The following is an 18,391-nucleotide window of genomic DNA, read 5'->3' on the forward strand; positions in this document are numbered from 1 at the left end:
CTTTCGAGATGATCCTACAACAAGCGTGCTCTTTTGGCCAAACAAGCATTAAGTTGATGTATCGATGTTAGGTGTCAAAGACAGGGACAAGGTTGTCCGGAAAACAACCTCTCTGGTCTCTCTCTCTCTGCTGGAGCTGCTATCCCAACTTCTACTAACACCGCGTGACAGGGCAGTTCCAGCAGTGACGTCAGCAAACTCGATAGACAGACAACAGAACACACACACAAACACGCACGCACGCGCACACACACCATGGACACGCGCGCGCGCGCACATGCACACACCATGAACACACACATGCACATGGACACACACACACACACACATTTGTCAGAGCTCCATGTAGTTTCATCCATTTAATTATAAATGTATGATGTTTAAATGTAAAAGCAAGTAGCCAGAACAAGGGCACAACAGCATTGCTCAAACTATGTTTGATTTGTGATCACTAGAAGTAAGTACTAAAAGTATGATGATTTACAAATGGGTCACTTTTAAATATAATTAATAAAATAGATTTAGATTTAGAGATAGAGGCTACAAACCAATAGAATTCTTTAACAGCTGAAGTGTTCTACATATGAGTGAACTGAGGGGTAGGTGCCTCTAATTTTATAGCTTGACAAACTAACCTTTTTAATCACTATTGATAAATAGACACCTCTCATATTTTATGCTTGATCTAAACACTAGCCAATCAGTATGCGGTGCCATCTCTGATGCAATGACATAGATCTGACAATCTTGGTGATTGATCCAATACACTTGCAGATTACTTGGACTGTGGTGACCTTGCATTGAACACTTTCCTCTTTTAATTGTTAATCTGCCATCAATCCAATTTAAGATTAAACCAGATTACGACTCACCTTCAACCCCCCTCTCAATTTTTGTGGTGACAAGCCAAGCCCAGATTGGAAACTAATGACATGATGCACTTTTAATGTGTTCCTTTTGTCACCAACAGGTACAGTAACAACAGTATGGAACTCTGCTGTCATTCTATTGCAAAGCTGAGAGCAACTGGCGTTCGTATGCAGAGTAAATCTGTTAGCAGACTAACAGGCTGTTTACAAGGATCATCTGACCCAGCATTCCTCTCAGGTTAATCTAGCCTTCACTAACAACCCTACTAACCTTTCAAATTGTTTATTGTTTTGTTTTCTTATTGTTCTACCAAAACCGCATTTGGGGATGGGAGAGTAACCAAAGTATCTGAAAGACAAAGCTGATGGGTATTTTTAATGGAACAATGGAACATGATCCTCTCGGTTTAATAAAGTTCTAATGTTCTGTAAATGTGAACCAGTTGATGTGCAGCCAATCTGGCATAACACAACATGATATTTGATTACTGTGCCTCTACAATGGGATGTTACAGTGCCGAGTTCTGACTCACACAGTGTGTATGGTATGACACAAAGGTGCTGAAAGCAACCATGGAGACAAAAACAGAAAAAACATCCATTCTTCTACACGATAGCACAATATCAAAGAAATCATTCAAGCAATATTCAATTATAGTAATTCTCTATATTGTCTACAAAGCCAACACATAGTGTACTTTTGTGAAAATCTGTTTATCCTGACAGAAAATTGCATACACTGCAGATATAGTAGCACCATCTTATCATGTAATGGTGACAGGGAACACACAGCAAGGAAAGAAAAAAAAAGAACCAAGAGATTGTTTTTGTAGAGGCATACTGCATGTGGGTGTACAGCCACTTGGTTCACAAATGCATGCGAAAGCATCAATATTACATTTCCTGTGGTCTTTCCATCTCCAAGCACATGTAACAGTCATTGACATACAACCGTAACCCTCACTGTATGCCAAACAAGATCAGAGCAGATCCACTACCAACGGTGAATTTATATTGACTTCACCTCTGGCTACCTGTTAAATACTTTTTAGCACTGTTCTAAAGTATCTTCCTTAATGCACATTTTTAATAGGGATGCCTTCACATTGTTGGAAAGTATATCTTATTCTTATTGTCATTGGCCAACATCAACTGGGATATATACTATTCAACAATTCCTTGGATCTATTCTTTGATATTTGTTTTAGTAAAGTAATTTAGATTTTTTTAAAATAAAATAAAAATACATTTCTGAAGTACAATTAGAAGAAAGAAAGTTTAGTTTAGATGTAATGCATTCAAAACATATCACTATAAGTTATATGTCACCATTACAGTACAAACTTGAATATGACCACAGGTCATGCTTTTTCACCTCTGTCTCCAGACCCACTGCAGTTTAAAGTTTAAGTCAGGTTACCTGTGTGTCTTTTCAGATGACCTTTGAAGTGAGAAGATAAAGAACATGTTATCCGTGGATTGTGTGGGAGGGGGTAGATGTGGTTAGTGATATTAAGCTCTTCTAAAGAATGTGAAGGCAAAAACCCCCGCATTTGTCCTGTTTGAAAGGTGTCACTCTTTCAAGGATTGAGGTTTAGGTTGCACAAACTGCAAAAATGCAATGCAGCAAAATCAACAATGATCAAATTACATACGATTCTTAATGTAGCCAAGTTGTATATTTTTAATGTACTGAACTAATGTTAATATTCAATAAACATTCAAGTTTGTTGTCTGTGCCAGGTCAGTGTATTTAATCTATCTTGTACATAACCAAAGAAAAGCAAATAGATTGTTTTTTTTATGAAAACAGCACTAAGATTTGCCTTTTATTTGAGCAATAGAGGGTAGGCTATTCAGGGAGTCACAAGGAACCAAGGCTTTACTGGTGTTCCTGGCTTGCTTGATAAATGCTGCTCTCTTCTGGTCATTCAGTGAAAAAGCCCTAAACACCTCTTTTAGGGAGGAAATAAATCATAGGGCACATAAATTAATTCCAAATACAGTACTTTGCTCGGCAGGACACTGTGACAGCAACGCCCTGTTACTGAGAGTATATGGGTGATGTTCTGAAGCCACAGGAAATCGATCAGTTAGCCGATTCATTCAGCACATGGCAACTGTGCCTGATGGGGGATCAATACATGTGACAGCTCAGTGATCACTGGACCCGCTAGTTCTTTGGGATCGGGGTGACTGGAGCTGGAAGCTCACATGGGTATTTCTCTCTGTTTGAACCCTTTGAACCAGACTTGTGTGCTGTGGGTGGGGGAGGGAGGTGTTACCGTGCCCCAGTGAATTCTTCCTGTGATAATGTTCAATAACACATGCCCCAATGTTCAAAATATATAGGAGGAACATAAACCAATCAAAAGGCACATGGATCTTTTGTGGCTTAAGCTGGAAACAATCAAATCCAATCAGATTAAGGTGCATAGCCTGCCCTAGCCTATAACCCCAATTACAGCTCAGACTGTACAGAGTATAGTGAACATGGGGTCGTTTGGCCCTCATCCACTGAGGCCCTCAGTGTCATGTAGACATGGATTGGCAATTGTGTTGATGACAGTGCTCTTTCCAACTACTATATCAACATATGTAATTACTGAGCACAGAGGAGGCTTGTGGTCGCTTCTGCCGATTCATTGGGGCTTTTATGGTAGGCCCTACCCATTGGCCAATACCAGGATGATCTAAGAGAAAATTATGGCCTCGTCTCTCAGGAGACTGCTGGGGCCTCCGAGACTTGAAGAGGCACTGAATGATGTGCCCCCTGACTTATACTGTAGCAGATGGGCCTTAGGTCCACTTATGTTCACTCTTCATATTAACAATTGTAAAAGGTTGTAATCTGCACCTTTATGCGGATGAAACTGTGTATGCTTTTGTCCCTACGGTTGACCAGGCTCTTGTTAAGATGAAATTTGCATTTACTGTAGTCTTAACAGAAATCATTTATGGAGTTAAAACTGGTGCTGCAAGCCGATGAAACCAAATATATCTTATTCTCCAAATAGCATAGGAACAGTGCATCTGTCGACATGGGTTTAGTTACTCTGTGTAGATGGTGTTCACATTGAATGTGTACCTGCATACAAGTATAGCTGTGTATTTGGATAGATGATACACTTTCCTTCCACTTTCCAAAAAACAACATGTTGATCAAGACGCCGAGAGCAAAATAGAGTTTCTTACAGAAATAGGTCATGCCTCTCCGTGAGCAGCAGAAAACAAATTGTCCGGTCTTTTTATGTTTGTTCTTTATTATGGAGACATTATCTATGAATACTGCAGCCACTGTACTAAAACCACTCATGCCGTCTATCACAGCACACTGCGCTTTATAACTGTTATTCATTTTAATACACATCACTGTACACCATAGGCCTTGCCAGGAATTTTGGGCCCCATTAAAACGATATACTGGGCCCCTTATAATATTGATCAGTGGAGTCTGGTTTTCTTGGGGCCCATCCAAGCTGGGTCCCACTGAATCATTTCCTCTATTGCCCCATTAATGACACCCCTGCTGTAATCTGTAGTGTAATGTACTGTATGCCGGCCCTCTCTGAAGTCACGTAGGTCGATCGATTGCTCCCCCATACCTACCCTACTTGATAACCTTTAGACACACAACTCACAACTCAGGACTTACCCTTTGAAGTCCCCTGATCAATTCAGTACTAGAAAAGCCTGCTTTTTATGCACCTTATATGTAACAAACTCCAGAACTACTAGAGTAGGTAGGCTACTAGTACATGTAGTAATAACTAATATTATATAATTAATAATATATAATATATTAAGTAGGCTATGCCGTGTTTTAGGCCTACTGCTTCTAGCTAAACCTGAGGTAAACACCTTGAGGTAGACCTGAGGTAGGCTAGACTCTGTACCACTAATGCTATTGTATATTCACTAAGTAACAGGCGCTGCCCATTGCTCCTGGCTGCCCCTGGAGGTCGGCTTGGATGGGTTAAATGCAAGGAACAATTTCCACCGGCGACCACTAAATATAGATATGTGTGTGTCGTGCACCATACATCCATGGTCGTGTACAACTGTGTCGCCGCTCACTCACGTGTGTGTTGTGTGTGTCTCATCCTGAGTCCCAAAATTATTATTATTACAACACTTTAAAGCTCAGGGGAGGTCAGCCCCGACCAACGTTGCGAAACGTTTATTGAAACAGAAACGGCGGTGAGGCGTAGTGTATTACGCGTGTTGCACCTATGGCAGCTAAGATACAGTAGGGTTTATATATCAGTCTGCTGATTGGGCAACACCTCTGACACACACACCAACTGAGAGAAAACCTACCTTAAAGCCCCTCGCACACCGTTTTGATAAGACAGATCGTTCAACCCAGAAACCGTAGCAAACGGTGCACACGGTTTGTAGATTGAACTCACCCCATTTGTAACGCGTCACACCCCGCGACGTCTTGAGGTTGACATCATAATCCATCGTCACAAACGCATGCGAGTAGCCAGCTAGCTACAGGAGTTGCTAACAGTACAGTGCGCAAGAAACAGTCCGATACATTAGTCAACGTTCTACAAAATATCTTTTCAGTTGGTTTTCACTTGTAACCGTCTTTACTATTATGCACTACAGCAAAAACCTGACTTGCTCTGTGTTTGAGTGGACAGTCTGCCTTTGCGTTGTTGCAAACTAGAGCTAGTTAGCTCACACGCCATCGAAATGCAGGGAGTGAAGGTCGGCTGTTTATTGTCGAGATCCCACTTATCAAAAAACGTTTACTCGTGTTTGTATGCCCATGGCACCATCGGCTCATCTCGTGCTGGTCAAACGGCGACCACCTCTGAACCGGTGGTCATTCGTATTCCGAGGCACATGCAGAAGCGGATTGAGAACGTGAAGCAAACGAGGGGCAAGAACAAGATCGTCACGATTAAGCCTGGCAAGCTGCTGATCAAGAGCAAGAATCCTCAACTGAACCAGTCGGCGGGCTACACCCTTGGGAAGTTTGAGCAGCCTTTACTGTCCTCCAAGGGATGGAAACATAACAAATCTTTTGGTGACTATTTCACCATTATCAACACCCAGACTGTTCCGCCGTTTGTCACTGAGCGTCAGCTGGAGGAAACTGACGAGGAGAAGAAGAAACCTGTGACATTTCACAGCCTCCACCTCGGCTCAGAGTTGGTGGCGGCCTTGAGCAATGTCAGCATCACTCACCCCACCACAGTACAACTTCAGACTATCCCCAAGCTGCTGAAAGGTCACAACGTTCTGTGTGCTGCTGAGACAGGCAGCGGTAAAACACTGAGTTACCTGCTGCCCATCATTCACAGACTACAGCGGGAAAAGATGTCGGAGGACTACATGGAGACTTCACCCAGGACTCGCTCAGTGATTCTTGTGCCTGCCCGAGAACTAGCTGACCAGGTTGCAGCTGTGGCCAAGAGCCTGTGTGCCCCATTAGGTCTGTTAGTAAGGACTGTGGGAGGCGGTAGAGGAGTAGGCAACATCAAGCTGGCCTTTGAAAAGGGTCTTCCTGATGTGCTGGTGGCCACCCCCGGGGCTCTAGTGAAAGCCCTGCGGAGGCACTACCTGGACTTGAGTGACCTGAGCTTCTTTGTGGTGGACGAGGCGGACACAATGTTTGACCCCAGCTTCGCAGGCATGCTGGACAACATCCTGGCCCACACCCAGGTGGCCAGTGGCCCCTTGGAAACCCGTGGCCCCAGTGCCAAAGCCCAGCTCGTGGTGGTGGGGGCCACGTTCCCCAGAGGGGTGGGCGAGGTCCTCAGCCAGGTGACTGACCTGGGCAGCATAGTGGTCGTCAAGAGCAAGATGCTGCACTTTCTCATGCCCCATGTGAAGCAGACCTTCCTGAAGGTGCGGGGGGCCGACAAGCTACTGGAGCTCCACCAGGCGCTGAAGGTGGCGGAGCAGGACAAGGTGGGGGTGCTTGTGTTCTGCAACCGGGCGCCCACTGTCAACTGGCTGGGCTACTCCCTGGAGGGCATGGGGGTGCGTCACGCCCGTCTGGAGGGGGGGATGCCCGCAGGCGTGAGGGCTGGAATATTCCGCTCCTTCCAGAAAGGCGAGGTGGATGTGCTCATCAGCACAGACATCGCCTCCCGGGGGCTGGACACGCAGAGGGTTCGACTGGTGGTCAACTACGACTTCCCAGAGTCCCACACAGACTACATCCACCGAGCGGGCCGGGTGGGGCGGGCGGGCAGCGCGGACGACGGGGAGGTGCTGAGTTTTGTCACCCACCCGTGGAACGTGGAGCTGGTGCAGACTTTGGAGACTGCAGCCAGGAGGAGAATTAGCCTACCAGGCATGGAGTCCGCCATCCATAAGCCAGACCTCAAAGTACTGGAGCCTGAAGAAGAGGGATAACCTTAATCATTCGTCAATATAAATATTTTTTTGGGGTCAATTCATTGCAATTTAGTTTATCCATCATTTTCTGTCATAGTCATTGTCTGTGGGAGTGAAGCATTTTCTGCTTTTCATCACCACCACTTTAAGATGTAATGTATTAAACTGTTTGTGAATTTGACATTGATGTTCACTATCATGTTATAAGATATATTAATTTATTGTTATATATGCTCAGTCATCTATTCAACTGTCTGCACATCATTTACATTTCTTACATTCAGCCAGAAGGTGGCAGCATTTCACTAACTTCAGATGACAGTAGCCATATGGATCTTTACAACAAATAACTGTTCAGTGTGCAAATTAGCCTACGAACATCTAACCCTAGAAGGAAGAATGTTGTCCTTTATTAGACATTAGTATTGTGAGAAACACACCAGATCAGCATTCATAATGGTGACACAGGTCAGTTGAAGCTAATATGCCTATTATCATCAACATCCATTCAAAAATCCATATGTATTTGTTTTAAAATGTATTTTGATCCTTTTTCTGCTTTTGTGTCAGTCATGAAGACACAGTCAACTTATAATTAATTCCTCTGAGGTGGATACAGGCTTTAGCCTTTCAGTCTAACCCGCTGATGCCAGTTATCCTGGAAGAGCTGGGTAGGTCTACTTGAAAGTCTTTTTGCTGCCTGTGGCAACTTGTTCAAAGGAAGCCACTTAAATTTCAACAGGAAAATGTCACAGTGAAAGAAATAGAGTGAGATTTTATTTCAAAGGTAATGGTTTTTGGGTGCATTTCCTGATGTCATTGCCCCTTAGTGTTATACTGTAGTGGTGTTATTATTACACACAAATATATAAAGGAATCTAACGTGAGATCTCCAGAATTTAATACTTATATACTTGACACAGACAAAGCATTTGGCTCAATAAGGTCAATGCTGAAAATCCCACACTAAAAACTAAAATCCTGCAGGGTTCAAAATGTTTAGAATGAGGTGAAATATGACTTAAGATGGCCAGCGGGGTGAACTGAATTATTAACTACCTACAGTAGCTAGGTGTTCATACTTAGAATCTCTGGAATGTTGTTATGCTTCTGTCTGCAGCTCACTTGTGGGTCAACACCTTCGCTGTGTGTCCTTTTCAGTCACATTCTTCTCAACTCTGCCCTGACAACATCTATTTACCACAGCATTTCTAGAAACCACTTTCACAGCTGGGATCGGTGGGCAACATCAATATGTAGGCTAGTATTTAGTTTATTGGTCGATTTTTTGTTTTATGATTTCATTTTTATGCAAAATTGCCAACATACTTACAGTGTGGTAGGCTATAGGTTTAAAAAAAAAAAAATGGCTGCGCTATTTATCATAGCTATCATTATTTCCTAATTATTGAGTCCCTTGACTGTTGTCCAATGGTACGCTTGATAACTAAATAGACTACAAAGCATCGAGAGTCCCTCGGATATGACGCGCTTCCTCTTTTCCCAGCGCAGGATTACCCCCCCCCCCCCCCCCCCGCCCCCTCGTGCAATCTGTGGGGTAACACGTTTTCTAGATCAGGTACAGCCGGCTTCAAACCGGAGACTAACCTTAAAGATAGCTAAACTCGGTTGTATTGGCGTAATTCACATGGCCAGACATAGGGTAGGTGTGTTAATAGTCAGAGAACAACGTTTACCATAATTCTTGTGATTTTTGTTTTGCACCACATATAGGCTATCATTCGAATAGTGGTCTTCCACCGTCTCTGGTGTAGGCGAGCGCCGGGGTTCAAACGTATGTAACCTACATGCTATTTGGCCATTTGGAGATCTCCACAACGAGGTTTTTTTTTTTTACTCTAGAGAGGCAGAGGGACTGTTGGTTTATGTCCATCTGAAGGTTGGCTGCTTGCAATGAAACAGTAGAAAATTTACAGGTATGATTTCGCATTGTATCGTAATATGCTGTATATCCCTTTCTCAACAGTCGTCGAAATTTGACCTCTTCTGACCAGGCTTGAATATAAATTGTGCATGAAAGTTACTGCAGGTTACACCGAGGCTTGCATGCCCGATGAATGAATCCAGCAGGGGAATGTTTGGAGAAGAAAATATTTTCACGTTTTTTTTTCTCTCAGGCAGGTGGCCGTTGCATCTGATCACATTTAATATAAAATCCATGATTGCTTTATAATCTTTAATTTAAGGCGATTTCTGGCGTTGATTTGAACGACTTTTTTTTGGAATGATCATAGGTCAACACATTTTGTAGTAGCCTACACTAAGAGGTTTTAGGGAATATTAAAGAATTTGGCACAACTAGTCGTCGACTTGCATAGGCTAGCCTACTTTTTAAGAATTGACACCATGTTAAGTTGGATTGCATTTGATAGGCTACAACCGGAGTGCGTGGACCGCTATCGAGTCGCGAAATGACATAGCCGAATTGTGCAAGGAGTAGGCTACGCGATATTGCGGTAATCATGCACTGTATTGTTAGAATTGTATTTTTGTTACTTTTCTCTTGAAATTTACAACATGCAGCCTACCAGGTGTAAATGGGCTATTGCATTGGGGCTGCATGGGAGGAAATTTTTAAGCCGCCATATTATAGCCTAATGCAAGCTACCGCTTACGCTGCTTGACACTTTGCCTAAACTTAGTTATTAGTTCGTGATATTTTATCTAGAGGCATTATTGCATATTGAATAGCCTGCTTGCCTCCAGCACGCTCACGATTCACGCAGCATTTATTCTAATCAGAAGCCGACAAAATTGTAATGATGCTAGGTGGTGTTCTGTTGGCATGAACTTGTTTGTCTAAAGGAATTGCTGGTTGTTGGTAAACAGGTGCTTAATTGACAGGCACCATAAGCAAGTTTACTTACTATACTCCTTAAATATATTCATTGCTTTGGGATTGAATTGTATGAATGGATATTTAAAAGTCTGCCTTTCATCTAACTGGGCACGTGTGTAGCTCCAGCACAACGATAGCAACAATATCACAAGACTAGTCTTTGATAGGGCTGTGAAATTTTAACTGGTATGGAAATTGTAGCCTATATATTTTTGTTCATTTAGAAATTACATGGATAACATAATGTCGGTCAGTGAAATTTCAGTGCGATTCGACGATGCTGCGCTCACTTGCAGCGCATGACAGTGCCACACCCCTTGCATAGGCCTACACTGTAACATCATTTTTGAGCATTGATATAATTGCAGTCGTATTTATGCATATTTCAAAAACCTATGCATGACCTATTTACAGTGTATCACTTAGCATCCTCGTGTTATGTTCATTGCAATCACCAGATAGCCGGTTTGCTCTTAACTCTTAGCACCAGCAAAGCACAGCTGGTCTCATATGTGGTTGACTGCATTGTTCCAGGTTGAACTGGATGCATATTGGAGCTGGTCAGGCTGACGTGCTCGTGAGATGGAGAGAGAGGGATACTGTGCAAGTGTGTTTTCATGTGTGGCAGTTTTATGAGCAAAACTAAATCGTCCAGAAGTTTCTCCTCTGCCAAGTCCTTGACATGTCACAAAAGACACATGGCCTTATGTGATGTAGTGTGGATGTGCCTCTGGGAAAGACGGAGTGCTCTGTTTTGACACCTACCAGATTGGGTTGTTGCCGTACTCATCCTTAAGGTTTGCCAGAGTTCTGTCAACCTTTTAGCTTTATTTATCCTCTCTCCCTCTGGATATGGGGTCCTTCTGGGGACATGTTGTCAGGGATGTGCTTTTCTCTGAGGGATCGTTCTCCTATTCTTTCTCTTTTGCAGGGCTGAGTGACGGGTTATTGTGAATTATGAATGCTCCGTAGGCAGCCATGCCCCTGGCTCATTCTGTAAACTCAATGTATGAAATCAAAACATTCATCAAGAAGGTTCTTCCCTTTATTGGCAACTACACTGACCATTTGAAATGTGTATTCAACCATTGTATTATCAGCATGTTTAAGCTTCATACTCTCAGAGCAGCGAGATTGATACGTATGCTGTTTCAATGGTCTGCTTGTTTAATTATCACTGCCGAGATCAGTGGTATGAAGAGAGGCAGTATTTGCGACCACAATTGAGCCCTTTATGAAACGGCAGTTTTATTCTCTATGGTAAGTAGAGCTGCCCCATTTTCCTCGACTGTCTCATGAATGCAGTATTCAAATGTACATTGTTAAGTATGTATACATCCTATTGGTAGCAGAAGCTAGCAGAATGTGTATGACAGCTGTTTATGTAGACCTTGTGTATAGGCCAGTATGAAATATACGTGTAGGCTATATAATCATTTTAGCAGCACATTGATTTGATTTGCTTGTGTGTTTGTTTCCTGTGGGGTGTTGCCCTTCTATGCTGGCTTTGTGTTCAGTATCGCACGTCAAACTAGACCGGTCAACCGCACTGTGAGTTGCATAGGTACGGCTAGAGGAGCTGTTACAGGCCTTGTGTTTATGGTTCATGAAGACCTCTGAGGCCAATAGCATCCGGCTGTAGAGGAGTTAATCACTAGCGCTAGGCTAATTTATTGACCCGGCCCGCGTTCTGCTTGGAGTGTGGCCTTGGCTGTCACCACAGGCCAGTGAGAGAGAGAGGAAATAATGAGCAGTCGAGGATGCTGGCCCGGCCGCCAGTGTAAGCACAGGATGGACAATGTAAACACGTCGGACCACAGGAGGGGAGTGCAGGCGACATCCACGCCCGGGTAGGTGGCACTACTTGTGGAGGAGAAACGGCTGATCATCTAAGCGTGATCTGCATCTTCTCCTCCCTGCCAGACCCCACAAGGTCTCACCAGACCCCGTGGGAGACGCAGATCACGTTTCGATGTTTGCGCACACTTGGAGCCATTTCGGTGTTACTAAATGCATTGTGAGTCACAAAGTTACTGTAGGCGTTGACACGCGTCAGTATCAGCTGCAGTGTCTAAAGCAGCTAATGAATCTCTAGTCGGGGGTGTGGAAAGGTGCTACTTGTACGCCATCTCCCAGAAGCAGTGAGTCACCGAAGGCAGACATCATGGCTGTCTAAGCAACAATATCTCTTGAGTTTCGCACTCCGTCGTGATCCAGACTCGGCATGTGTAACCTTAAGCAGAAGAGTGAAATCACAAGATTCCAGTGCTGGGACTGGCCTCCCTTTGAAGATCAGAGCTGTGTAGCTGTGCCCTCCTGCGCTTAACTCTTAGCTCGGACCCAGACAGGGAGAGAGTGGGACCCAGACTTGGTGCATTTCTGTCCCACCCACATTTCTCCTATGAGCAGTTATAATTAGCAACAGGCAACGCACGCAGCATTGAGAAGTCACAGCCCTATAGCTGTCCTTTGGGGCTGCCAACATTAACTGATCAAATACTGTATGTCCGACATGCATATTCAAAATGTTGCGGGTGAATTTGGGGGGTTGTATGGAAGTATTGCCAATATGTACAGCCGTAATAACCTTCCACACCATCCACCACGCTTATAAAAGGATTCCCCATTTTGCCTACATTGCTAACTATGAACTGTACATGACTTCCTGCCAGACAAATCAACACTATCAGTTCAGTTTACCTTGTTTTTCCTTCTTCACGTTCTGTATACTTGAGGACAGTGTTCTGTAGCTCATCATTTGCCATTATGCGACCTGTAATTTAAAAAGTATGAGAGTCTGAGATGAGCGTTAATCCGACTGTAATTTCCACTTGGATTCAGGATGGCAGCCCTGCAGCAATTTCGTTGCTACAATATGTCATTGCTACAATATGAGACAAGAGCCTCTCATTAAGAAGACAGGGTGCGTACGTGTATGTCAATTAACATTCAGGAAATGTTCTTAAATATGGGATCTGTTTGTATAAGCTCTCATTAAAGTATTTAAGCTTGGAACTTAATTGGAATCAACACTGGGCAATCTTGGGAGATCTAGGCTCATGTTCTGGTGTATGCAGTGTGCCATTTAGTAGTATCTCCTGATGGAACAAAGTGGAGGTCCTACTGTACTCTTCGAGCTAGATAAAGTGACTTATTAATTACAGCTGGTCCCAGATTTAACTAGCTTCTAGGAACTAGCAGAGCGCCATTAAACCGCGTTGGCTATAAATATTTGAAAAGTGCTAGAATCATCTAATCATCCATTACAGCTCTCACTATATTATTTAAATGGCCTTGGAGGGAAGTTCCCTTTCTTTGCTCAAGTTGGGAAGGTCTTGCTGAATATATTTGTTATAATATTGAAAATGTTTGTATGGCAAAATCAGACATAGGACATGATACTTTCCCATTATACCGTATCCCAAAGATGGTTCACTTGCCTTTTGGGCCAAATCCAGGTCGACACTGTACACCCCCCTCTTAATTTTAGGGGTTCGGCCCAGGGCAAAGGAACTGTCATCTCACCCTGGCTGAAAGCGGATCTGTACTGAAATGTGTTTTGAGGTTGCAGCTGAGTACCTCTACTATTGCTGGACTGTGGCTCTGGCAGGCCTCCCGGTTGGCATGGTCGTCTTCTCAGACTCATGCCTCTTAGTCACTGGGACAGAAATGTACCCTAATCAGGTGCCCACCACCAGTACAAGACCACCACATTGCGATCACAGCGTGCTCTTGGCTCACATTGTGTAAAGCCGGATGTGTACTTTCTCCGGTCGAGCGGGTCATCCAATGGCCACAGCGTCGGCGGTTCAATTCCCGGCTCCTCCTGTCCACATGTCGGTGTCCTTGAGCAAGACACTGAACCCCACAAATGGCTCCGAATGAGCAGGCTGGCACACTGCATGGCGGCCAGCTGCCATTGTGTGTGAATGTGTGTGTGAATGAGAGGCCATTGTAAAGCGCTTTGGATAAAAGCGCTGTATAAATGCAATCCATTTACTACCCGACACATGTTGCCTCTTGGTTTCACCTTGATCTAGTCTTTTGGAACACAGTGCTCTTCCCACTAACGAATGCTTCCATCAGAGGCTTCACAAGCTGGACAGCTGTGTGTGTCAGTTTGGGTTTGCGGTTCAGCATGAACAAGTGGACCTCAGAGTAGGCTATGCAACATATTTTTATTTGTTGACACATTTCCACATTCATATCACTCATCAGAGATGATTTTTTTTTCTCTCTCAGATATTTGGATCACTACCACACTGAAAATAGACTTGTCTGTTGGAATTCCCCAGGAAGTGTTTCTGGACTGGGTTGTATTGTTGAGCTGTGGAGCATGTGAGTGTTGGAACTGGATCCCACCCTCTGCTCTGCCTTGCTTTAGGGGCTTCTATTCTTGGTTTTCCCATAAGGATAGATTCTTTCTGCAAATGTTGCGCTGCTGCTAGCGTGGTCTGGGCTCATGGTTTCTGTTCAAGCCCAAAGTCGGTTCAAAGGTTCAAAGGGTTCTGTACCCTCAGTGATGGTGAGAAAAATCCTTAGAGATAAGAGATGGGCAAAGGCTAAGATCAGAGGCTCACACACTTTCTCCCTATAGGCTAGGGTAAATCCAAGGGGCCCGTCTGTAGGCGTAGAAAGTAAACTCTGTTCTTTCTCTAAACTGCGTGTCACTCTACCACATTTGGATTTGAACCACCTTCATGATGACATACCCCATCCTGAGATGTAATGTTGCCCTCAGACCACAAAATCATGTATTCTCTAATGGTAGACACTGGCTTGGCGAGCATGGAGGCTGGGTTTTGATCCCCGATGGATAGTCCCTCAACCAGAGGAAGACTGTCTATTCATCCTATGGTGGAGGAATTTGCACTTTGCAGAAGGGTGCTAATGTTTGCTTGAAGTCTATACAGACCTGACAACATAAAGTTAACAAAGCACTGAGGCATGTTGGCTGAGTATTTTCTGTGAGCTATGAGAACAGTATATTTTCATGATGAAGTAAGTAGCTTCAGAACAAAATCTCCTCTGACACCCGTTGTAGAGTTGATAGGGTGATATCTGGATAATCTACCCTCTCTGGTGTCTATTATCAAATCAAACTTTATTTATATAACGCATTTCACACACAGGCAACACAATGCGCTTCACAGAAAGAAAAGGGCGTGTGGGGGTGGCTATATGTGCTCATTCTACCACAAATTTTATAGAAGGAGGTAAAAAAAATACAGTTCCCCCATCTATTTGTCAGTAATGTAGTGTAGCACAGATGGTCTTGTTATATTTTAACTGGTGACTGGTGAGGACCATTCTGTTTCTCCATAATGACTTAATTGCCTTGTGCATTTATAGCACATTGTGGGAAGATAGCATTTACAATAATGGCGCCACATCAATCAAATTGTCCTAGTGCTAGCAGTAACCTGTGCTGTTCAGCCCTCCCAAACATGACCAACTTGACAGTGCACCATCCGGTAAATGCACTCTCCCAGAAATAGCTCTTTAAGTGCCTGTTAATGTACGACTGTTACGTAACCGTACAGTCAGTGCCCCTTGCCTTTGGTCCAAACGTCTGTCTTTAAAAAGTACAAAACATGACATTCCCTCGCTTAAGCATCTCTCATGTCGCCCGTGTGGACCTTCAATAGAGCTATATAAGGGAATGCACCCTTTGTTTATTATTGACGGGAGAGTGCATGGGAGCACTACCAGGCCCCCCAGCTATGGCTATAGCCCGACGTCTTCAAACCTAGCGCGGTCTGGCCTGCACTCGGGCTAAAAAAGTTTCTTTAAAGCCGCGTCATGAGTGTGGCAGCTGGATTACATTACATGCGGACAGCTCAACGTTAATCAAATAGCCAAGAATAGCCTTTTATTTGTGCGGCATGCTAGGGGCAGTGCCCACTAATGCAACTAAATGGATACAGCGGCGAACATTAAACTCCTCAACCTCTGAACAAGTCCAGTGTTCCTGTAGCTGCTGCGATTGGCCATATTATGAGCTGAGGAGGGGCTATTCACCTATAGTGAATGGGTAGGTCAGTGGATAGCACTTAAGCCTGCCTGGTTCTAACTATATATGGCAGTGGTGCCCAATGGCGATCGACCAGTAGATTGCAGAGGCAATGCTGGTAGATCTCGAGCCATTCAAAAGAAAAGCCATGAAGAAAGGGCTTCATGATGTGTGTTGAATGTGGAGGCAAGCAGTCACATCCCCTCTGTGAGCACCTTTTTCCTCCTGCTACTTTGTTGATGGGGGGGGGGGGGGGATCTTTTTGAGCTGGTCATTTTAAAAGTAGCTCACAAGCCAAAAAAGTATGGGCACCCCTGATATGTGGTATTGATGCCAGTCTGAGTATGAACAATTTTGACAGCACTCAAGTCAAGGGGCCCTATTTTCATAAGTGCTAAGGGCCATGTTTTGCCCTTGGCAATCTCAATATTTCTTGCCTTCGCTGAGTTTGGTGTGCAATGAAGGTGAGCCAAACAATTTTCTATCGTCTGCCATGCACACCAAACTCGGTGGAGGCTAGAAATATTGAGTTTGCGACAGACAAAAGCGAGCCCTTAGCCCCAGCACGAAAATAGGACCCAAGGTGTTCATTGTAAAGGAGTACCTTCTCGGTTGCTTGATGTTCGTGTTCAATATTTTTTATTTACAACAGAACATGACAACAAGCAAGACATGACATCACACAAGGCACAACATAAAGACACAGTAAGAGTCAACCTCACATGATCGCCACAAACTGACAAAGACCAAGCAAAGGAAAACAAACCAAAAAGGAAACATGGAAGAAGAAAAAAAAAAAGAAGATAATCATGCAATACAAGTAGAAATACAAGTAGCAAACATTGTCATAACACCGACACCTGCACCCATCATCTCCCAGCCAGTCCCCACCACGCGCCGCCTGGGGGGCCACACGCCCTGGGGGGCCCTTTAGCCCCTCTCCAGCGGCTCCCTGCTGCTTTGCCAAACATGACATGTTTGCATTCGGGTTAACTAACTAGCTACTGTAGATGACAGCAGAAAGGCTAATCCAGTGCACATTGGTGTGTGAAAATTAATCAGAATGCAGGAAAGGTCAATTTCCTGGGGGAGGGCCACCAGCCCCTTAATTTGTCTGCCACCAAGCCTGAAAACAATTCTAGGGGAAACATTGCCTTCATTATACGGCTCACATATTTTTCACGGCTCCAGACAGATTTTGTATTTGTTTCTTGGCTAAAACCTTTGACCGTAAACGTCGTTGACCCCTGAGCTAGGGGCACCCCTAAGTACATGTGAATGTCTCTTCAAGGGTATCATATTTGGTACTTTTCAAACCATAAGGTGGTACTTGGAGGACTTTCATCAATCCAGTTGTGCAGGAGTGACAACCTAGCCTTATAAAGTAAGACTGTATTTCCCCTTTGATGTTACATTATTACATACATTATTATATACATGATCACATCTCTGAAGTGGATCAAGGGGTATTTTTATCCCAAACTGTTTGAGAATCCCTTGATGATGCTGATTGATCTAACTTGTGAAGAATGCTATTTCAGTCACAGATACATGGGCATTTCTCATGTGTTTGGCTTGCATTGTGTCTCTATAGTCTTGAAACAGAAATAACCTGACAGAACCTCAGAGGCCTGGACTGGAAACTATGTCGGAGCTCAGCTGAAGCATAACAGACTTCTCCATGACATTATCTGATCATAAACAGTGTGAGGTTTTTATGAATTGTTGTTGAGGAAATTAAGTCCAAGACGCGCATTCTGTACTTGTGAATAGTGTTGGGTGTCCCTGTAATTCAGGGAACACTTGCTAATACACTTGTCTGAAACGCAACACAGAGAAAGTGTCAGAGAGCTCATTTTTCATTAGAATAGCTGGTTTGCGATGGGGTTAAGTGTCCAAGCAGGCCGGTCAAAGGGCTTAAATGAGACTAGCTGACAGTGGAAAATACAGTCATTAACAGGCCGTATGTTTATTGGAAAGATGGTGGGGTGGAGGCTTGATTTGGCGGAAGTCGGTGGTGGGTGGTGCTATATAACACAGTTTTATATGCTGTGGTGTGGGACACGCAGACGCAAAGTGTTGTGTACAGGTTTCTGAGGGAAGTTTGCTTCCTGAAATCCGATGCAACATAGTTGTGTGAGTATTCTCCACTTTCCTAGGGGGATTTAGGAATTTCTAAAGATTTTGCTGGACTGTGGACTTGTTACTATCTTGGCTGGAGATTTGCTTACTACCTTGTTAGTGCTTTCTATAGGACTAATGAAAAGCTTGTGATTTATGCTTCAATGG

At 43.8% G+C, this 18,391-nt stretch overlaps 1 protein-coding gene across 1 annotated transcript; it reads left to right on the top strand.

Moving 5' to 3' along the window:
• Positions 1-5,439: 5,439 nt before the first annotated feature.
• On the top strand, positions 5,440-7,247 carry ddx28 (DEAD (Asp-Glu-Ala-Asp) box polypeptide 28; the record flags this gene model as incomplete). The annotated part of the gene is made up of 1 exon (XM_084437431.1): positions 5,440-7,247. Exon 1 carries the CDS (start codon positions 5,574-5,576, stop codon positions 7,245-7,247), a length of 1,674 nt encoding a protein of 557 aa, XP_084293557.1. The 5' UTR covers positions 5,440-5,573.
• Between the last annotated feature and the right edge of the window lie 11,144 nt (positions 7,248-18,391).

The sequence above is a fragment of the Borostomias antarcticus genome (assembly GCF_949987555.1).
Source record: "Borostomias antarcticus genome assembly, chromosome: 4".
In the NCBI taxonomy this organism is placed as follows: domain Eukaryota; kingdom Metazoa; phylum Chordata; class Actinopteri; order Stomiiformes; family Stomiidae; genus Borostomias; species Borostomias antarcticus.